The sequence below is a fragment of the Rhinolophus ferrumequinum genome, chromosome 21 (assembly GCF_004115265.2).
Source record: "Rhinolophus ferrumequinum isolate MPI-CBG mRhiFer1 chromosome 21, mRhiFer1_v1.p, whole genome shotgun sequence".
In the NCBI taxonomy this organism is placed as follows: domain Eukaryota; kingdom Metazoa; phylum Chordata; class Mammalia; order Chiroptera; family Rhinolophidae; genus Rhinolophus; species Rhinolophus ferrumequinum.
The window spans coordinates 50,286,079-50,306,678 of record NC_046304.1 but is presented as its reverse complement, the minus strand read 5'-3'; the positions used below and the strand labels follow the sequence as shown (position 1 = coordinate 50,306,678).

Below are 20,600 nucleotides of genomic sequence, written 5' to 3'. Positions count from 1 at the left end.
CCCAACCTCGCAGCCCGGCTTGGGGACGGTAGCCTTCAGATTTACCGGTAATATCCGTGTGCTTCCGGACTACATCTCCCAGAAGGCTCTGCACATCACAAGGGAACACCCTTGGTTGCAAAGGACTACATTACCCATATACACCTTGCGGGAGGCGTTGGCTGGATGACAACTGGACCACCATTGGCCCAGTTCTGTCGGAAACTGCATGGTGACTGGCTCAGGGGCCTGTCAGTTACTGCCGAGAGCAGTTTAGTTTTGCTGTGTCAAGATTACGAGAGGAGGGAGAGCGTGAAGAGCAAGTGGGGCAGGGCGGCTCCCTCCGTGCTGGGTGAGTGACCTCTACCTCCGCCCTTCTAGCCGTCGGCTCTGGGACCTGCACCCTCTGTCCCCGGAGGGAGCACACAACCGCAGGTATTCACCCGGGGGCCCGGACGGTACGCACGTGTGTCATGCTTGACCTGAGAAGCATCTTCAGGGACACAGGAGGCAAAAACCCGTACACAGCCGGGGTCCCTATACACGCGGGTGCCCACCTCGCGGGCATCTTCTCGAACTCGGGGAGAAGAAAAAATACGCCTTGAGGCACACCTGGGCACCTTTGTCCACATGCGGGGATATCTGCAGAGACCCTTAGCTGAACACGTGTGCACACGAGCACTCAAGCCCACGGCGGCTGGGTTCCTGCAAACCCGAACGCCAGGGACTTCCGCAATAAGAGAAGAGGGTGGTGACGGCGAACTCTCACACCCCACTCATCCTGCCACTCACACCAGCGGCCCCCATTTTCTCGGCGCTGTATTATATAGATCATGCATATAATTATATTTCATTTTTGTTTTCTCTTTAGGTAAATATCAAGACTTAGTGGTACAAGAAGGAAATTTTGAGCAGCAGAGAAAGTAAGGCCTCTATTGGACTATGTTTAAACAGCCTTTTCACGTGTATAAGACTTTCACATTTTTCACAAAGCTTATCACATGTGATATCTTGCCTCATCCTGGCAGCAGTCTGGGCTAGGCAGGGCAGACATCATTCCCATTTTCCAGAAGAAAAAACTGAGCCCAGGTTAAATAAACCTGCCCAAAGTACATGGGAGAGGCAGAACTTGAACTCAGGCTTGATCTGAGGTCTAGAGTTATGTCCAGTTATGTAGAGCTGCTTATTTGTAGAAATGCCTCCCTCCGTCCGCCAGCAGTGAACTGACACTGCTTGGTGTGACCTGAGCAGCCCCCTGGAGAACCTGCAGAGAGGCTTTGCCTCTCAATCGCCTGCCCCATGTTTAGACTGCTCCTCACAGGTGCCCAGAGAGAAGTAGCTTTTTCTTCTTATTAATTAATGTCACAAAATGGATGGGAAAGGCCAGTTCTCCTCCTTTGAAGGAATCGGAGAATATGCCAAGAAACGGGCACATTCCTGGCAGGGATCGGGGTGGGGGATGGTTCATATCATTAGATTTTTAACAAACTATTACTTTAGAATACTTTGCTGCTAGAGCCCCATGGAAATGTGTTGGTTTTGAGGATGGATTGGAGCACTACTTTGGTACTTTCAGAAGAGTGAGGACTGATGCTGAGGGAGAAGTGTGGACAGAGTTCCAGGGTGAGTGAGAGGAGAAAAAGAATCAATGGTGGGGTGAAGACTGTCACTCGGGGGGCACTGATATCCCTGTTCCTAAAGGTATTCAAGAACTAGGTTAATTCTAAAATCACTTTATATTTAGTTTCAGTTGGGGTTTTTTTGGGATGCCATAGCAAATCCAAACAATATAGGGAGAGATCTACCTTCCGTCTTGTCAACCCTCCCCCCAAAGGTAATCTCCCAACCTGCTGGTGTGCGTCGTCACAGTCATGGTTGTGTGTATAGTCCCCCCAAGCATGATACAACTATACAGAGCGTATAGAGGTCTTGCTATTTTTCTTTTGGGGTTATACTAGACATAGTATTATGAAAATGGCTTTTTTTCATGTTTCACTCTATCTGGACATCTTTTCAAGTGTTACATAGCTCTGACTCATTCTTTTTAATGGCTGCATAGTATTCCATGCTTAGTGTCCTTATCTGTCCCAACCTGGATAAATGTTTGCATCATAACCAGTTTTACAAACAGTGGTGCAATGCATGCCATTTTACACACCCATGCTACTATTTCTCTAGAAATAGTAGGTTCTCATCCAGGGGCAGTTTTGCACCCCAGGGGGCATTTGTGAATATCTGGAGACATTTTTGATTGTGGGGAGTGTGGGGAGTGTAGTATTCCTGGCATCTAATGGGCAGAGACCAGGGGTGCTGCTAAACATCCTACAATGCACAGGACAGCTGCCCACTACAAAGAATTCTCCATTCTAGAATGTCAATAGTGCTGAGGTTGAGAAACCCTGCTCTAGATAAAAATGAAATTAGACATTTCAAAAATAAATTTATATATTTTGAAAACCACAGTGCTTAACAAATTATGACATACCTAACCAATGGAATATTATTCAGCCATTTAAAATAATGTTTATGAAGATCGTGTAGCTACATGGAATCATGCTGATGATTTTTTGTATTTAAATCCATGTACAGGTTTTTCCCCCTCTCTTTCTGCAAGGTCGTGTCACTTTTATAATCGAAAAGTTACTTGGTTTTAATCATTTATTCATTAATTGTTTTTAGAGCCTTTGGGGTGTGCCACGCAAGCTGGGGTGTGCTGATGAGCTTTGGAGGTTCGGCTGTAAGGAGGCTGAGGGAGCCTCCCTCCTGTAGGTGGAGGGGACAGAACACACAGCAGCAAGTGCTGTGAATGATAGAAAGGACATAAGCGCATTTCCTGGAGGGGATGCTCTGTGGCTGAGCCCTAGAGGATGAGAGGAGCTAGCCTTGGGAAGAGCACATGGGGCTGTATTTCAGACACGGGGAACAGTAAGTGCAAAGGCAAGGAGAGTAGACAGGAACTCCAGCAGCCTTTCTAGGAACTGGTGAGAAGCACTGAGCCCGCCCTGGTTGAGAGTGGTCCAGAGTGGGGGTGAGGAGGTCAGCAGGGATCAGCTGTACCTGCGAGCATCCTCTCATAGCTGACCACGGCTCCACTGTTGTGGGTGGGCCGGAAGTGTGTTCAGAGGGTGGGGAAGGGAGACGCAAAAGGGCTCAGGGCTTGCTGGGCTCTTCCTTCGGATCCATGGGCTTGTTAGGGAATCCCAGGCACCGTTCCTGGAACCTGCCTGTCTGACAGCCCCCCTCAGCACTCAGCTGGAGTAGCTCTGCGCTCACACTGACGCACCCTGGGACTTCACCCAGGCAGGAGTTTGCCATAAAGCTGGTGTCTTGGAAAGCCAATTGATCTCTGGAAGTGAACGATTTCCTTACTAAGTCCATTCATTCAATCAACAAATATTATGAGCACTTACTATGGTGGGGCTTTGTTCCAGGCCCTGGAAACACAGGGATGGACAAATGAGACCAAGGCCATGTTTTCATGGGCTTGCATTCTAGTGGGGGAGAGAGATAAGAAACAGATGTATGGAATAAATGCCCAGTATACAACTGCTATAGAGAAGAGTAAAGCAGGGTAAGGGGATGAAAAGGGACGTGGGCGCTGTTTCAGATGGCTGGTCAGGGAGGGCTGCTCTGAGGAGGTGATATGTGAGCAGAGACCCTACGAACGTTCTCTGGTGTTTACTCCGTGTCTCTTGCATTTAGCTTGAAGCTGATGGACATTGCATGGGCCAGAGGCAGGGATGGTTGGCTATGACCCCAAAGCAGATGGCAGGAATATCTCCAATTTCGAGGTGGCAGTGGCTGGGTCTGTGTCTGGACTTGTCACGCGGGCGCTGATCAGCCCCTTGGATGTCATCAAGATTCGTTTCCAGGTACCCTTTCCCCCATTTTCCATGTAATGGGCTGGAGGACAAGTTCACTCTTGCCAGAGCAGTTCCTGAGAACTTGGAATTTTGTCAAGGAGAAGCAGTTTGTTTGTTGCCTCCGTTACCTTTGCTGAAACTTCCCCTTCGCACCCACCCCCGCCCCGTGGTGACCTTTTCGATTTTGATTCCTAGCTTCAGATTGAGTGCCTGTCTTCCAGTGACCCCACTGCAAAGTACCATGGGATCCTACAGGCCGCAAGACAGATGCTGCAAGAGGAGGGCCCAACAGCATTCTGGAAGGGGCACATCCCAGCCCAGCTTCTCTCCGTAGGCTATGGAGCTGTCCAAGTAGGTGGCAGGGGAACCGCCAGGCCCCTGGGGTCAAGTTGCTCAGTGGAGGTGCCCTGGGACACTGCCTGGGGTAGGGTAGCAGGAGGCGGTCTTCACACTTCTCATTTGTCTTAACTGGGAACCGACCTGACAAATTGAAGACAGAGACTGAGCTGTACCACAGACATGTCTTTACCCATGTGCCCCCACCCCAGCGTCTTAGCACCGACTGAATATTAGGTATTGCACCTAGGAGACAATGTTGACACTGCACCCCCAATGGGGCTTGGCAAATGGTGATACAATACATTTCGTGTTTCAAAATAGCATTTTCCTATCAGTGCTTCCTTTGAACTTCCCGGCAGCATTATGAGGAAGGTAGAGTAAGTATTAGGTGGATCAGAGAGGTTAAGTGAGCTGCCAGAGGCCACACAGCCTGTAAGTGGTGGGGCTAGGATTAGAATCCAGCTTCCTGACTTGTTCGCTCATTCTTCAGCTGAGTGCCAGTTTCTTTCATGGTGTGTGACCCCTGGCTGTTCAGCGGTGGCAGTGGTAGTGGTAACAGCTGGCCCTTGTACAGTGCTAATTGTGGGCCAGTCCCTATTTTAAGCACTTTACATCTATTACCTCACAGCAGTCCTTTGAGGTATGTTCTGTTGTCTCGCCCGTTTTACAGACAACAAGACTGAGGCAGAGAGAGCTTAAGTAACTAACCCAATCGAAGTCGCTAGCTAGAAAGTGGCAGAGCCAGGATTCCCGCAGCTAGCACCAGCGTGGTCCCTACGTACTCTTCCTATGACATCCCAGCAAGTGCTCAGGCCAGGTGTGCAGGGGGTTGATGTGCCCCTCCCATCCCATCTCCACGCCTGGCACACAGATGCTGCAGCGTGATGAATAAGTACAACGACTTGTGCTCTCAAAACCCCGAGCCGTCTTAAGTTGGAAGGAGATCTGAGCCTAAGGGGGGGTAACACCACAGAATATAGAATCTGTAGAATTTTCCCGACAGACTCTTTGCTCCAGGCCAGAGTGTTTCTCAGACTATGCACTGCTCACCTGCCGAGAATCAGATACTGGCCATCTTTTCCCAAGGCCCGGGTAACTAAGTTAATGAGTAGAATTTTCCGATACAGAATTTTTCTCATCTATTTTCTTAACCCTTTGGGTATTTGGCTCAACTCCAATAGAGTATAAAATGGCATCTGAGCTGCACAAAATCGCGTTTCTTGTATTCTGTCACTGCTCAAGCAGATGATTTTCTCATCCCTAGGACGGTCCCACCTGGGTCATGGGTAGTATATTTGGGGGGTGTCTGTCAATGAATTTGTCTCGTGCTCTTGCAGTTTCTGTCGTTTGAAATGCTGACCAAGCTGGTGCACAAAGCCAGCATGCGCGACCCCCGCGACTTCTCCGTGCACTTTGCATGCGGCGGCCTGTCTGCCTGCGTGGCCACCCTCACCGTGCATCCTGTGGATGTCCTGCGCACCCGCTTCGCAGCTCAGGGTGAGCCCAGGGTGAGTGGCTGAGCCAGAGAGGGGGCCCGGGGAACGGAAGGTGGCCCAGGAATTGGGGCCCTTTTGCCGAGAGGGAACAAAGCTGGGAAAGGCCAGGGTTTGCAGTCCATCATCCGTCCGTTATTGGAACCTGTAACTGTGCTCACAGCCTCACTGGGGAGACAGAACCTCCAGGTGGCATTCAGAACAGAAACCGGACAGTGGCTGGACAAGGAAGGCGTCTGGGAATGGGAGACCTGAAGTCCTATAGCTGTATTATTCTGAGTGTTTTTGGTTTCCACAAAGAATGCACTGGAGGAAATGGGATAATTGAGCCAGACTCAAGGAAGAACTTGCTGAGCGAAAGTGAGGGATTAAACCCTGAAGTAGACCTTGCCGCCATAATCTTTGTTTCCTGGACATAAGTATTGTGTGTATGTGTGTGTGCGTATGCGCTCAACCAAGAAAGAATAATTTTTCTACTGTCTCCCTTCTGCTTTAAGATATTGTTGGTGGGAAATGATGCTTAGCTTAAGAATTTGATCCGGGGACCAGTTAAGAATAATTGCAGTGGATCATTTGTGTTGCCTGGGGTGGAGAACCTGGGTCAGGAGAGCCCTTTTGTTAGGAGATATCCTGATGACGTTTTCGGTTGAGAAGGACAAAGTCCCCCAGGAACAGTCTGGAAGAAAACAATCAGGGCATAAGAGCTAGATCGCTCTGTATATAAGAGTTAGATCCACGTCAGTGGAAAATAGAGGTTTGGAGTGGACAGCCCTGGAGGACAGATGAAATGAGGGGCCCTGGTAACTGAGCAGAGGGATGGAGGGGAAGGGTGTTTATAGATGGAGAGGACTGACAAACCTCAGCAACATGTGTGGCTGCTGGGATGAAGAAAGATGACTGGTGGCAGTCTGGTACACTGTACCCTCTGGCTTCAGCCTGTTTACTCTAGGACTATTGCCAGCTGTTCTCTTAAGATTCTTTTGTTGGATCCCATGTCTTCTCTTTTTGATTAATCCCTCATTTTGATGGAGCACATTCTAGGTGTAGTTTCCCAAGAGAAGCCTTGATAGAAAATGCCTTTATTCTATTCTTACTCTTGACTGCTAATTCGGGAATAGAATTCTAGGTAGCTCTCGGTGTTGCCAAAGTCCAGAATCATTCTGATTACTGATCCTTTATGTGAAACCATCTCCTGGCCCCATGTGGGAGCTTTCAGGATCTTTCTTGATCCCTGGCATTCTAGAAATGTATCAGTGATGTGTACTGGTGTGGGTCTCTTTCATTCACTGTGATGGGTACATCCAGGACCCTTTAGTCTGGACACTCCTGTTCTTCATTCCTGGAAAATGGTCATGAATTATTTATTCACAATGGCCTGCCCTCTGTTTTTCTCTTTTCTTTCTTTCTGGAATTCATGTCAATTGGACATCCTGGATTAATCCTCTGATTGAGCTTTTCTCTACCATTTCCAGCTCTTTTTGTCTTCTGTGCTACTTTCCGGGAGGTTTCCTTACTTTTATCATTTAAGCCCCAGGTACCCAAACAAGGAACAGTGATCAGAAGTTACAGGAGGAAAACGGGGCGGGGCCAGGGCGAGAGGGAGCTTTACTATTTACCTGTACCCTTGGGGTGGGTAATCTCTGTGGATGTTTGTTTCCAGGAGCCTACTTTTTTGCATTTTGCTGGGTTCCATTACCACCTCTTTGGGGAATTAATCCGTCAGTCATACAGATTCTCCTGTTGTAGTAGTTACACCATGTTCCTGTATTCTTTTAAACAGGTGCACTGTAATTTATATACCCAGTCACCTGAGGGTGGATGTCTGGTGTCCCTCTGTGCCACAGGACACGTGCTTCCGTGCACTCCTGTGGATGTGTCAGGCATGTAAATAGCTCGAAGGAGAGTCGCTGGGAAACCCCACCCTTGGAATTTTTGTCTAGCATTTTCTGTGTCCTCTCGGTAGCTGCTGGTGTGAGGCGAGGGGAAGTACATGTGGTGGGCTGTTTCCTTGAGCTGAAACTAGCCTGCCACGCTCACTCGAGTTGCACGTGTGCCGTCTAGGTGTATAAAACCCTGCGGGACGCTGTGACCACTATGTACAGGACGGAAGGCCCCTTGGTCTTCTACAAAGGCTTGCACCCTACCTTGATCGCCATCTTCCCCTACGCTGGCTTCCAGTTCTCCTTCTACAACTCCTTGAAGCATATGTATGAGTGGGTCATACCAGGCGAAGGAAAGAAAAACGGTGAGACAGCCCTCACGCCCAGGGGAACCTGGGTCTCCATTCACCGCCCTCCCAAGCTAGAATGTCTCTTTCTGAATAGCATAGGAAATCAAGTTTTCCTGTCAGAAGCTTAGACACCACAGTTCTCTGAACCCGGCTCTGTAATGCAGCCAACAAAACAAAAGAATCCAGCTGCTTACAGATGCCTTATTTCTTCCAGCTCTTGCCACACCCAACAGTGGCGTCATCAACATTTATTTCCACCTACTGGCCATGGTTTTGATTTTTGTCAGAGGTCCAGCTTGCAGACTGCTTGCTTTGGGCTGTGCGTTTTGTTTGGTTTTCGTTTGGGGAGGATGTGAAGGGGGCGGAGCATCCTGTTCCCTCTCAGGCCTGAACTGAGTCACACTGCAGAGCCAGAGGCCCATTCCCTCCACTGGGGAGAGCACTGGCAAAGGCTCACACCCCTCCCCCTTCTGCCACCAGCCTATCCAATCTGCAGTCCCTGGTCATTCTTGCCAAAAGTGGCCGAGTCTGGTTCTCTCTCTCTCCTGGGTTAAATTCCTCTGAGAGCAAGGATGCTTGTGGGTTTTTGTTTTATGGTGGAGCATTACACCCTAGATTGCATTTCTCATTTTTCCCCTCAATCCTACTTCTCTGGTTCAGGGAACTTCAAAAACCTGCTTTGTGGCAGTGGAGCTGGAGTGATCAGCAAGACCCTTACGTATCCCCTGGACCTCTTCAAGAAGCGGCTGCAGGTCAGAGGGTTTGAGCAGGCCCGAGTCACCTTTGGCCAGGTGAGCTGTCCCCCTGCAAACAGCTCTGATCCTTGCCTCTCACGGGGCACATGAAGGAACAGGAGTCAGCTCCTCCCCATTAGCGCCCATCATGCTTTCACCTCCAGCCTGTCCCTGGGGAGCCCCGAGCACATGGGAAAGCTCCACGCAAAGCCCTGTGTATATTAGGCACTGTGGAAAGATCCAGGCGGAGGAGAATTCCCTGTGTCTGCTCTTAAAAAGTGTCAAGTTCGGGGTGGGGATAAAAAAAAAAAAAAAAAAGTGTTAAGTTCAGTTTGGGACGAATACTCGTCCCATTTGAAGAGAATACTCACATAAGAAAGGTCTCTAACATATCAAAGAACACGGAGAAGGAGACTCACACTGGTGCCTGGGGTCTTTGCTTTGTGCTATAGGTGTTCCTGGAAAGGGTGCATTAAATTTGATCAACAAAATTATATTTTAAATGCAGTAGAAGGGTTTATCATTCAGAGAAGCCCCGTTGTAGGTAGTTTTCTAACGTTAATAGTCATTCCTTAGTCTGTTTAGATTTTTACACATTGGATTTTCACCCACTCCTGGAGCACTCATTTTGCGAAAGGCCACAGTGGTAGTCAGTAGTGGGTGGGGTTGAGGCAAGGGTGGGTCATTCCAGGGATTTCCCCTCCAGAAGCTGTGAACCTGGGATGACAAGGCATGAAGAAAGGTGCCTGACAGGTGTCAAAAGAGGGACGGCAGAGGAAGGGAGGGAGCACGCCTGGCTCGGAGGAAGAGAAAGAATTGGGTTTATAGTTGTAATACAGTTTCTCTGTAGAAGACTTTAGAGAAATCAGACAAAAGAAAGACAAAAAGACAGACAAGAAGCTAGAAAGAAAGATAAAAAGCACATGTAACTCCAACACCACCCACCCAGAGATAATCACAGAACTTTTGGCTGTAGTTTCATTTCTTTGCATAGACTCGTGTATGAGTTTATGCAAAGAAATGAAACGACATATGTATATGTATATATATATATACATAATTGTGTATATATATATGTACATATATATATATATATTTCTTTTTTTAAGGAGGTCACAGCTCACAGCGGCCCATGTGGATATCAAACCAGCCACCTTGGTGTTATCAGCACCACGCTCTAACCAACTGAGCTAACTGGCCACCCCTCACATGTATATTTTAACAAAAATGGGGTTGTGGACAAGGTTTCATAACCTTTTTCCGTTTACCAACTGGTTCTGAAGGGACGGTTTGAATTGGAGAGGGAGAGTTGGTGAGAGCCCCGGACAGAGGGGGGAGGCCCTGCTCCTCCCGGAGACCAGTGTGGGCCGGTGTGGCTGGAGGTGGAAAGGGCCGTGGGGGGCCAGTGGGGGAAAAGTGCAGGTCAGGGAGGGAAGTTGAGGCCACATGAACACCGGGCTGCAGAGCTTGGACTTGGTTCTATATAATGTCACCATCATCATCATCGTCGTCATCAGGAGTTACTGGACCTTTTGGAAGGGAACCAGGCTTGAGCAGAGTTGTTCCTTGCAACAGACTGGGAAGGCCAGGCTGGAGGCGTGGCACTAGTCAGGCTAAGAGCTAATGAGGGCCAATTCAGATCTACTGCCCAGGAGGGATGGGTGAAGGGTCAGAGGCATCTCTAGGAAATGTGTCCAGAGCTCTCACTGAGTTCTCAAGAGCCAGTCAATGGGAATCCACTGGGCAGGAAGGAGCTCTGTCCAGTGCTGATTTCCAGGCAGTTCAACTCTTAAGTCTGAATTAGCCCACTCAGAAGAGAAAGAATGGTTCATTTGTTCCCTCTTTTTTGTATTCATTCCTTCATCCAGCAAGTATTTATTGGGAGCTAGGATGTTCCAGGCATTGTGTAGATCAGGGGTGTCCAAACTGTTTTCAACGTTTTTCACCAAGGGCCATATGCGGTAAAATACACACACAGCCGGGCCACTCACTCGAGGTGAAGTACGTATTGCCTCACCTGGTTTATTTAAGTAAACTAAATATATTTTTGGAATTTGCTGCAGGCCAATTAACAATGGATCGTGGGCCGCAGTTTGGACACCCCTGGTGTAGACAAAAGAATAGAGCCAACATCCATGTTGTAATCACCTCTCTTCTCAACCAGAGTCACCTTCCTCTCCCCAGGTTCGAAGCTATAAGGGCCTCATGGATTGTGCCAAGCAGGTGCTGCGGGAGGAAGGTGCACAGGGCTTCTTCAAGGGCCTGTCCCCCAGCCTGCTGAAGGCTGCCCTGTCCACTGGCTTCGTGTTCTTCTGGTATGAGTTCTTCTGTGACCTCTTCCACCACATGAAGAAGGCAGACAGCTAGCCTTGATGGCCACAAGGTGGCCTGAGGTTTCACTCGAGGCGACCTCTTGGAAGAAGTAAGACTTGATCTACAATCTTGTGTTGCACAGAGAGGTGCTGCCTGGTCCATTCGTCCAAGCCAGCTGTCCTGAGCATGGGAGCGGGGCTGCAGCCTTGATCCCACCAGCTTGGATGCCACTGGAAGGGCGGGGGGACTGCAGACTGGGTCTGTGGGATCCCAGCCATTCCAGTCACAAGGAGTTCAGAGTTTCTCCTCTGCCAGGCCCTTACTCTGCCAGCAGCTGCTGTCCCGCACTTTCTAGCCCTCTGCGCCAAGAGCTCTCCTGGCTCTGGGGGAGCTGCAGTTTGAGTGGGAGGGCGGGGACTCAGCCCTTGGCAGGGGTCTGGTCCCCACATCTGGGCTCTGATTCCCACCAACTTATTTAATAGACATTAAAGCTAAAAGCACATTCCTTACATTATTCCTCCATCTTCGCTTCCAAGTCACATCCCTCCTCACAAAGCACGAGGGAAGGAATCTCAGCCTTTCTTAAATTCCACTTTTCTGAGGAGTTGCATCCCACAGGCAGCTTTGCTTCTAGTTCTGGGGAAGGAATCTAAGCTGCATGGGTCACTTTCTAACCCTCCATGTCCAGACCTGCGTGTCTGTAGATGTACCACTCAGGCTCTCCTGTGCCTAGGCAGGACTGGACGCAGGACTGGACGCAGCCCAGGCTCTAGGGGAGGTAGATACCAGCAGCCTCGCAGGAAGCAGGGGTCTTTGTGGAGGACAAGAGGTGGGTAAAGGCAGCAGCCCTTTTCTCCAGTCTACCTGGGATGGCTCCTTTACCCCACAGGTGAGTGGGAACTTACAGCTGGGCCAGTTGGCATCAGCTGCCCGCTCAGCGTTCTCAGCTCAGCATGGCACTGTGTCTGTTTTATAACCCCAGAAGAGCCTGAGCTCTGAAGCAGCCCCGTGAAGGGGGTGGCGGAAGGAAGGGGTTGGGCAGACAGCCTGCTGAGGGCGCAGTTGGTACCCAGGGCAGTTGTCAGAGCACAGGAACCCACAACAGATATCCATATAGGCACAAGGACTTCAGTTAGGGGTATGAGAGAAGAAGAACTACAGAACACAGCCCCCACCCTCTCCATCCACTTGTCCCCAGCCCAGAGGGGTGCTTGGCCTGTGGGGAAGAGCACGCGAGTTCTACGCAGGACTTCGACCTCTGAGCTCTGGCTGTAGCCTGTGCTCTGACTTAGGAAGAAGACACCGGCTGGGAGCTGGCCTGGTGGGTCATGGCTCTCTTTGCCCAGAAACCCTGGGCCCTTCTCTCATCATTACTATTTTGGCTCTGGCCTGGGGCTTTGTGATACGTCTGGGAACCTGAATCCTGAAGCTTCCCTGCCCTTGGCTGCTGACTATGAAGGTCCAGACTGGCTGGAGGGCACTCCCAACGCTCACAAGCTTTTTGGAGCTTAAGGCCGAGGCTTGGGCTGCACGGAGGCAGCTGCTTGAATGTATTTTTTATGAAATTCCTATGAAGTAAACTTTATTTTCTTCATCTCTCCGCTCATTGGTTTCTTTTGCTAAAGCTGAGAGTTCTCATCCATTTTCTAGTGACCACTTTGGTGGCTCTTTTAACAGAACTTTGGCACCAGGAAACCACCCTTCACACTTCTCGTCTAAGCGAAGGGAGCAGGCAGTTCTTTTGCAGCCCCTAATGTATGTCCTCCTGCTACCCAGGGATGACCCTGTCTGGGCTGTTGGGCCCGCGCCTCTCCTCCAGCCCTAGCCAAGAAAGACGGACCCAGGAGCGAGCTCACCTTCAGGGTTACTCCAACACCTCATGGTCGCAAGTTGGCAACTGGGACCCTTTCTCTTGGGTTGGCCCATTGATTTTCAACTTACTTTACCATTATTATGTGTATTTGGAGTACGAGAGGGAGTCAGTGGGATTTGATCCAGTCCTTACAACACCCCATGCCTTCTCTACCTTGGGCGGTGGGAGTGGGGGACACGCTGCCATCACTAGTGAAGTCCTAACCCCTCTAGCCATCTTCTCTACCCTCCCCCCTTGCTCCCTTAAGCCGCCCCGGTATGAACCACGCCCCCCGCAGGCTCCTCCCACGCCGCGCGGTTCGGCCGAGTCTCCTCCTGACGGGGTTTTAACCTGAGCCCCTGGCGTGGGGCGGGAGGGGTGGCACCGCATAAGACCAAGGGCTTCTTGCGAGCGGAGGAGCAGGTCCGGGAGTTGTCGGCACAGGAACCCTGCGCCGACGAGCCACTGTGGTCCCGGACAGGCCCTGGGCGAATCGGGTGAGGAAACGACAGGGGCAGGGGGAACAGTGTCGCGCACTTCGCGCTCGGCCCCGCTTCGGCCCCACGCCAGGAACCTCGGGGCGGACCCGGCGAAGAGAGCAGCGCCGCCGGGGCTCCAGCAGGTGGCGCTGGAGAGGCGGCTCCGCCTCCGACCCGCCGGGAGCGGCCCCGCCCCCGCCCCGCCCCGGGCCCCGCCCCCACCCCGTCCCAGGCCCGCCCCAGGCCGCGCGCTGGCGCCGCTCTAGGAAATGACCTAAGCTGAGGCGAGGCGCGACTGGTCGCACCAGCTACGCCGTGGACGCGGGGCGCGCGCACCATGCCCGCCGAACGGCCTCCGGGCACGCGGGCGCAGTGCCGACCCGGCAGGTGGGTGTCGGCGCTCACGCCGCCTCTGCCTTCCGCGGGACACCGGACGGCGGCCTTCGCTGCCGGCCCTGCGCCGCGGGGAGGGCGTTCCGGGGTTAGGGAAGCTGCCCAGGTCTGGAGACCTCTCAGGTCGTTGTCTCCTTTGACCGGGGGGAGGCACCGAGTTCGGAGAGGTGCCTCCAACGGGGAATACCTCTGGGGGACTCTCCATCCCGCTCCCCTCTTTAAGAGGAAGGATCTAGAATGGAGCCCAGGAATTGGGAGTCCTGAGTGGGCAGGGCCGGGTTTCTGCCACTCGGGAGGCCAGTTTAACCAGTCCGTCCCTGAGAGAAGCCAGCCAGGACAGGGGAGTTCGGGCTCCCAACCGTTAAGGCCGCAGAGGAGGCTCCTGCTCCCACTCACGCAGACCGGCCCCAACCCCAAGGGTGGGTCTTGTGGACTGAGGACTCGGACCAAAGCTGAGCGAGAGGGTTAAGGAGAGGGGCTTGGAAGCCTGCTGGGACGGCGGTGCTTAGCTTGGAGCCCCCAGCCCTCTCACTGGTCGGGAATTGTGCTGGGCCAGCAGCTTCCAGGCCGGCTTCCACAGGCAGGGCGGTATCTAACATCCACCTATGTACACGCCCAGCCCAGCGCACCCCACCCCACCCTTGGTATTAGCTGAGAATAACCCTGCCTACTACTGGGACTGGCAGATTTCACCCTTCATCTCTTTACTCTTGTGTAATCCCAGAAGTTACAGGGGATCCTAAACTGTGCAGCAGGTGCCCGGCTGGTCCCCAGTCTCCAGCAGAAGCCAAGCTTGGGTGTTCAGCCAACCACCAAATGCCAAGGACAGCCCAGGAGCCCCTGTCCCAATCTCTGGCCAGCCCCACCCAGGGTCTGCAGACTGGAACCCCAGCCCCACGTGTCTCCACATCTGAGACATGCCCCTTTACCTCTCCTCCTCCCCAGGTGCTGTCACTAGTCCCACCTCAGTAAAGAGCTGCTGGGGCTGGATGGTCATGGGGGAGCCTGGTAGAGAGGAGTATAAAATCCAATCTTTTGATGCAGAGACCCAGCAGCTGCTGAAGACAGCACTCAAAGGTGAGCATGGGGAGCCCTCGTGAGCCTGGGTCTGGGCCCCCGGGAACAGGACTGGAGGACTGAGCCTTAGCCTGGGAATACCCAGCCCTCCCTCTCCCTTCCGTTTCTGAGGAGTCAGTGACGTAACTCGCAAACTGGAAGACAAGCTACATTCCGACCAGGATTTAGGAGTGAATCATAGTCACCTCTCAGAATGTAAAGTCATAAAGTCTTTTTTTTAAGTAGAAGTATCAGTGAAAGGGCAGCGCACAGAGGACACAGTTCCTGTCCCTTAAGTCCTTACATTGGACCCGGTTCTGCGTTACTACAACCAACTCTCTTGAATATGCAGAGCTGCCCGACTTGGGACAGAGGGTTGAGTGTTCTGCTTGGAAGAGGAGACAGAGTACCTGTCCTGGACCAAGGCCTTCCTGCAGCACTCAGGACAAAGTTTGACTAAGCCAACAATTACCAGTGCCCATCACACGCCGAGCTAAGCCTGTGGGAAGGCCCTGGATGGCCCGCTCATGTCAGGGGTTCATGTGTGTGTACTGAGAACTTTCTTCTGTGATACCACTGTCAAAAACATTGTTATTCAGTGCTCCTTCCTCAACCTAGTGCTAGGAGATGTGTGTCCTAAAAAACGAGCATTCTTTGATTAGTCTCTGACAGCCACGTAACCACCCCTGTTTCCTCTGGGTGGGCCACGGGGAGGCTTATGGTTGGAGCAGCTCCTACGTGCGGTCACTTCTCCGTGTGTGTTCTGGACGCTTTGAACGTGAGCATATAACGGGTGCACTCTTGTGTAAACATCTCCAATCCTTAGGAGCGGGCGGAGGCAAATGTGATAATTAAGCAGATCGAGACTGCCTGCCTATCTTTACGCAGATCCAGGTGCCGTGAACTTGGAGAAAGTGGCCGATGTGATTGTGGATCATTCTCTGCAGGACTGTGTGTTCAGCAAGGAAGCAGGACGCATGTGCTACGCCATCATCCAGGTTGGGTGGGGTTGGGAGAGGAGGGGAGACGCTGAGCCATCATCCGGGTCGGGTGGGGTTGGGAGAGAAAGGGGGAGATGCTTTGAGGAAGGAGCTTCAGGAGTGGGCAGAAGCCTGGCCAGCAGGGCGGAGATGCAAAGGGCTTCCGCCAAAGGCAGACAGAGAAGTAAGCCACGAGGGTCCTCAGCCATGGAAGCTCAGGTTGGGGTTGCGACGGCACTGCTCCCCGCCACTCGCCATCCTTTCCCTGGTTCATAGGCAGAGAGCAAGCAGGCAGGCCAGAGTGTCTTCCGGCGTGGACTCCTCAACCGGCTGCAGCAGGAGTATCAAGCTCGGGAGCAGCTGCGAGCCCGCTCCCTGCAGGGCTGGGTCTGCTATGTCACCTTTATCTGCAACATCTTTGACTACTTGAGGGTGAGGCCCCAGCAGCCATCCTGTGTGGCAGAGACAGCCCGTCTCCCAAGGCTACTAAGCCGGTGCTCTGGCCCGTTCTCCCCCACAGGTGAACAACATGCCCATGATGGCCCTGGTGAACCCCGTCTATGACTGCCTCTTCCGGCTGGCCCAGCCGGACAGTCTGAGCAAGGAGGAGGAGGTGGGTGGCCCTGGCATGGAGGCTTTCGAGGTCATCACTTCCTGGGGCAGGAGCCTGGTGGGGGCAGTTAAAGCCTGTCAGTTAACAGGACAAGCTGCTAGGTCTGGAATTTATCCACAGCAGAGCGGCAAAAACCTACTGGCTCAGAGGCTTCCTTCCCAGTGGGAGAGCCAACCTGTGACAGGAATGGTGAGCGCCCTGACCAGCTGTGGATAAGTGGGCAGAAACCAAGCCAGGGTCAGGCAGTGTGGGGGAGGTAGAAAAGGGGGGTGAAGCTGCAGTTTGGAGAGAGGGCCTGAGTCCAGCCTGGCCCAGATGTAAAGACCTTAGGCGAGTCCCAGAGCTTGCTTCACTTGAGATGTGGCTAATACCCACTGGGCAGTATGAAGATGCAGTGGAAAGCGTGTGTCCAGAGCCAAGCATTGTGCCTGGCACGCAGCAAGAGCTTAGCTGATGGCTGCTCTGAGAGGCTGGCCCTGCCTGGGCAAGGGGTGTCATCTCCCACTATCCCCTGCAGGTGGATTGCCTGGTGCTACAGCTGCACCGCGTTGGGGAGCAGCTGGAGAGGATGAACAGGCAGCGCATGGATGAGCTCTTTGTCCTGATCCGGGATGGCTTCCTGCTCCCAGTGGGTCTCAGCTCCCTGGCCCAGCTGCTGCTGCTGGAGATCATTGAATTCCGGGCAGCCGGCTGGCAGACGACCCCCGCTGCCCACAAGTATTACTACAGCGAAGTCTCTGACTAGGCCTCCAGATTGGACCTCTTCCCCACCTCCCAACCCAGGGGTGCAGTCTGCGCCTCTCCCAGAGACTTTCCCTTCCAGACTTCCAACAGCTCCCGAGACATTTCCCACTCATGCGGCAGTCCAGCCATGAGCATCTTCCCTCCTCCTTTAGGGATTGGGGAAGACACCACAAAGACCACAACCCCCCGCCCCCCACAGTCCGGCCACACTATCACTTTCCACCTGGGCCTGACAGAAGGGCAACTCCTAACAAGCACTGCGCTATGAAATCACTGGTGCAACAGCTAGCTTGGTGCCTCAGTTTCCCCATCCGTAAAATGGGTACCCATAGCCACTGGTGGGTTGCTTGGGAATGTCAAGGGGCAGAGGCGCAGAACACACAGCACACCAGAAATTGCTTTTTATACATTTTGTATAAGGACCACTTTTGAAACAAACCTATTTCCTCCAGTCAGTTTTAACGAATGGCAGTACCGCATCACATGCTAATACCAGTTCAGGGTGAGGGTTTTCTAATAAACCTTTCTGATACTAAAACTGCTTCCATTCATACCACCCAAACGTCCATCCAAAGCGGAGGGAAGAGATGGCTGGATGGGCCCTAAGTTTCTTGGGGGAAATTCAAGTCAGTGTGTTCTGTCTTGGCAAGACAGAGCCGGGAGAGTGAGTTCTAGCCCAGAGAGAGGACTAACAAGCAGAACACCCTGCTCCAACCTTTCTGTGACACCTGCCTGCCATTAAAGAAGAACTCCAGCCTTTTTAAGGTAGCAGTGGCTCGCATCGTTTCCTCCGACAGAGCATGGGCTCTTGGAGCCCCTGTCCTCCCCCTACCACCAGCGGTAGTGGGCCAGGGCTCGGTTGGCCTCAGCCATCTTATGCATGTCATGCTTCCTCTTGATCACAGGGCCCTGGTTCTGAAAAGCCTGCAGCAGCTCGTGTGACAGCTTCTCTGGCATCAGCACCCGCCGGTGCTTCTTCTCCCTGCACTCAGTAATCATCCACTTCATGGCCAGGAAGCGACGCCGCCGGTCGGCTAGCGGCACAGGGACCTGCCAAGATAGGACAGGAGCAAGCTGGTCCAAAAACTGGCCAGGGCTGCAGCCTCCTTCCTGCATGAGCTTTAAGGAGCGGCCACAGGTTCCCTCCCAGCCAGCCCTAACAAGGCTCCTGAGAGGGGCCTGTCTTTTCTTCTTTGAGCTTCCCTGGGTGACCTCCGTGTAGCAGACATAAGAGGCATTCATTGAGCAAATGTTCACTAAGCACTGACCTCTTTCACCTGTAAATGGAAGCTCAGCTAAGTTGATACGAGCACCAATTGGGAAAAGCCCCATCAGATGGTGACTTAGCCAACTCAGATGATGGGTGCCAAAAAACAACACCCTTCTGTCCAAGAATCATTTGCCAGGCCCCCACTATGTGCCAGGTATCATGTCACACCCTAGGGACATGGACATCAATGAGAAAGTCTCTAGCTTTATGAAGTTTACATTGGAAAAGGAGTAGATGAGATACCCACTTTTGACAATGAAATATATTAAGTGCTATAATGGAGGCATCTAGTTCAGTTCAACAAATGGTAATGAAGCAGGTCAAGCACTACACTAGACATTGGTGTGCAAAGATGACGTAGAAACTTAGTCCTTCACCATGAGAAGCTTACAGATTAGAACACAGATGCTGGACAGAAGTGGGTGGGTTCCAGAAGAGATCACTTGGATACGATTTTACTCTCTCCCATTTTCTGCATGTGATTTTTATACTATGGGACTCAAATGATCAGATCCTGACAGTTCCTGGTCCCTGGAAAGCTATCAGTCTTGGCCCAGCTCTCCCTGCCCTGACCACTCACCTGGTAGAAATGGCCACCCTTCAGGATGGGTACCAGCCCAATAACAGGCTCACAGTTTTTCAGTGCTTGGTGGAAGATGGTGTAGGGATTTCGTTCAATGGTTGCCTGTTCCTCTGCAGGAGCAGCATGGTACTTCTCAAACTGCTTCCTTTTCAAAGCTTCCAGAGTCTGCAAAGGAATACAGTGGAAGAGGCTGCCCCAGACTTCCTACAGGGTTTAGAAAACTGAGCTAGTACCTTGCCCTTTACTCCCGTGACTCCACTCTTCTGTAGCAGGGAAGCTCCTCCCTCAGCACTTCTAAGACTAAGTTCTTATGCACCCCCCTCTTTCCTGGACTAGGACAGAAAGAGTCGGCTAAGATTTCTGATTGGGTGGTGCTGGAACGGCAGTTGTTGACTCCTGCAGCATTTCATTAAAGCCCTCACCCCAACGCAGACACACAGGGAAGTTAATTTTAATGACAAGTATATGAATCTATGCTTTTCTAACTGAAAGCCAAGTACAAAGCTACAGGGCAAAGATGACAGGAGAGAGGTACTCTTTACCTGTGTCATGAGGGACCTGGCCAGTACTTTGTTTCCTCCTTTCATCATCATGTTGGTGAATTTACTTCAAGGAGAAAAGCAACAGGTTTAGCTTTCCAAGGCTGTGTCACAGAAGCCTTACTGTAGATCCTCCCTGGTATTGTCCCCGTAGGACAAAAGTGTTTTGTTTTCATCTAACCTGATCAATGGGTCTTCAAACACAGAGCTTGTTTTCATCGCCGGGGCAGCTTTGATGTGCTGAGTCTTCCTGAGCTCCCGATCATACTTCTCCTCCTCAGTCAGCTCGGCCAAGGGCTTGCGATAATATTCCTTGTCAACCTGGGGGTCCCTGTATTCAGGACCATAGCGGCTCCACCTCACCTGAGTTACCCTGGGAGGGTGGGGGGCAGGGAGAGAGAAAGAGAAGAGGCGGGTAAAGCTGACTCCACAAATGAAAAGTCTTGACTTAACAATAGGCATGTGTGCCGACCTGCCAAGAGCGGCGCGCACACCGCAAGCCAAATCTGAACTGCATAATTCTGGCTGTTGTCCTAAGAGGTAGGAGGGCCTCCCCCAAACAGGCCAGAAGTCTCCTAGTCAAGTGCAAACGGTCAGGGCAGGCTCTTGAAGTTCGGGGTAGGCACCCCGCCTATGCATCTCTCTCCCCACCTCCCAACACAGAAAACCTCAGCTCTGAGCTTTTTTAGCAAGACCGCACTTTCAGTTCCGAGTTAGAACACCCTCGGGCAGGGGACAATCACTAAGCCTTCAGATTGGCCCAAAGTCACGCAGCTAGTTAAGAGGCTTGGAATCAGATACCCCAGGCAATCTCCCGCGCCCCGCGCAGTCTGCCTGTGGCTCCTTTGCTTCCCTGCAGGTCTCTCCGTGAAGACCCAAGCGACCCCCAGCTGCCCGCCACCTTCTCACCCTGGAAGCCTCAGGACAACACTCCGCAGGCCCAGCGTTAGGCCAGACCACCGTCGCACAGCCTTCACTGCGGGGGCAGCCATCTTGGCTTGCCACGAGGACCCCGCAAGAACTGCCCTCGGCGTGCCTGAGCGAGTGACGAAAGACGGAGAAAAGGCTCGACAGGGTCCTAAATCTGCGCATCACCCCATTAATTTGGGCGTTAACGTTCTCTCATTCCGAGGTCCAAAG

General features: G+C 52.1%; 3 protein-coding genes across 12 annotated transcripts; 2 read left to right on the top strand and 1 right to left on the bottom strand.

Annotated features, from left to right (window-relative positions):
- Positions 1 to 204: 204 nt before the first annotated feature.
- On the top strand, positions 205 to 11,694 carry SLC25A19 (solute carrier family 25 member 19). Of its 8 annotated transcripts, none has more exons than XM_033091147.1 (9): positions 205 to 331; positions 851 to 902; positions 1,524 to 1,602; positions 3,682 to 3,851; positions 4,038 to 4,193; positions 5,519 to 5,689; positions 7,736 to 7,919; positions 8,565 to 8,695; positions 10,823 to 11,694. In XM_033091147.1, the coding sequence occupies exons 4-9, from the start codon at positions 3,720 to 3,722 to the stop codon at positions 11,003 to 11,005; spliced, it is 957 nt and encodes a 318-aa protein (XP_032947038.1). In that variant the 5' UTR covers positions 205 to 331; positions 851 to 902; positions 1,524 to 1,602; positions 3,682 to 3,719; the 3' UTR covers positions 11,006 to 11,694. The 8 variants fall into 8 exon arrangements, with proteins under 8 accessions (XP_032947038.1, XP_032947036.1, XP_032947035.1 ...); XM_033091145.1 differs by having other exon boundaries at positions 1,496 to 1,602; XM_033091144.1 differs by having other exon boundaries at positions 1,480 to 1,602.
- Positions 11,695 to 13,138: 1,444 nt separating this feature from the next.
- On the top strand, positions 13,139 to 17,319 carry MIF4GD (MIF4G domain containing). 2 transcript variants are annotated; one of them, XM_033091715.1, is made up of 6 exons: positions 13,139 to 13,300; positions 14,621 to 14,752; positions 15,620 to 15,729; positions 15,988 to 16,143; positions 16,232 to 16,324; positions 16,842 to 17,319. In XM_033091715.1, the coding sequence occupies exons 2-6, from the start codon at positions 14,665 to 14,667 to the stop codon at positions 17,067 to 17,069; spliced, it is 675 nt and encodes a 224-aa protein (XP_032947606.1). In that variant the 5' UTR covers positions 13,139 to 13,300; positions 14,621 to 14,664; the 3' UTR covers positions 17,070 to 17,319. The 2 variants fall into 2 exon arrangements, with proteins under 2 accessions (XP_032947606.1, XP_032947605.1); XM_033091714.1 differs by lacking the exon at positions 13,139 to 13,300 and adding an exon at positions 13,498 to 13,669.
- A 144-nt stretch (positions 17,320 to 17,463) lies between these two features.
- MRPS7 (mitochondrial ribosomal protein S7) lies at positions 17,464 to 20,501 on the bottom strand. Of its 2 annotated transcripts, none has more exons than XM_033091712.1 (5): positions 20,370 to 20,501; positions 19,642 to 19,833; positions 19,464 to 19,527; positions 18,919 to 19,125; positions 17,464 to 18,118 (listed from the first exon to the last, which is right to left on the bottom strand). In XM_033091712.1, the coding sequence occupies exons 1-5, from the start codon at positions 20,450 to 20,452 to the stop codon at positions 17,897 to 17,899; spliced, it is 768 nt and encodes a 255-aa protein (XP_032947603.1). In that variant the 5' UTR covers positions 20,453 to 20,501; the 3' UTR covers positions 17,464 to 17,896. The 2 variants fall into 2 exon arrangements, with proteins under 2 accessions (XP_032947603.1, XP_032947604.1); XM_033091713.1 differs by having other exon boundaries at positions 18,919 to 19,086.
- Between the last annotated feature and the right edge of the window lie 99 nt (positions 20,502 to 20,600).

What these genes read in the sequence shown, in the direction of transcription:
- SLC25A19 (XM_033091140.1), top strand. Translation starts at nt 3,720, where the DNA reads ATGGTTGGCTATGACCCCAAAGCAGATGGCAGGAATATCTCCAATTTC. An exon ending in CAGCTCAGGGTGAGCCCAGG is followed by an intron (nt 5,690 to 7,735) that starts GTGAGTGGCTGA and finishes TGTGCCGTCTAG; the next exon opens with GTGTATAAAACCCTGCGGGA. An exon ending in AGGCGAAGGAAAGAAAAACG is followed by an intron (nt 7,920 to 8,564) that starts GTGAGACAGCCC and finishes TCTCTGGTTCAG; the next exon opens with GGAACTTCAAAAACCTGCTT.
- MIF4GD (XM_033091715.1), top strand. Translation starts at nt 14,665, where the DNA reads ATGGTCATGGGGGAGCCTGGTAGAGAGGAGTATAAAATCCAATCTTTT. An exon ending in GCTGAAGACAGCACTCAAAG is followed by an intron (nt 14,753 to 15,619) that starts GTGAGCATGGGG and finishes ATCTTTACGCAG; the next exon opens with ATCCAGGTGCCGTGAACTTG. An exon ending in TGTGCTACGCCATCATCCAG is followed by an intron (nt 15,730 to 15,987) that starts GTTGGGTGGGGT and finishes CCTGGTTCATAG; the next exon opens with GCAGAGAGCAAGCAGGCAGG.
- MRPS7 (XM_033091712.1), bottom strand. Translation starts at nt 20,452, where the DNA reads ATGGCTGCCCCCGCAGTGAAGGCTGTGCGACGGTGGTCTGGCCTAACG. An exon ending in GTTGTCCTGAGGCTTCCAGG is followed by an intron (nt 19,834 to 20,369) that starts GTGAGAAGGTGG and finishes CCACCCTCCCAG; the next exon opens with GGTAACTCAGGTGAGGTGGA. An exon ending in TTTGAAGACCCATTGATCAG is followed by an intron (nt 19,528 to 19,641) that starts GTTAGATGAAAA and finishes TTCTCCTTGAAG; the next exon opens with TAAATTCACCAACATGATGA.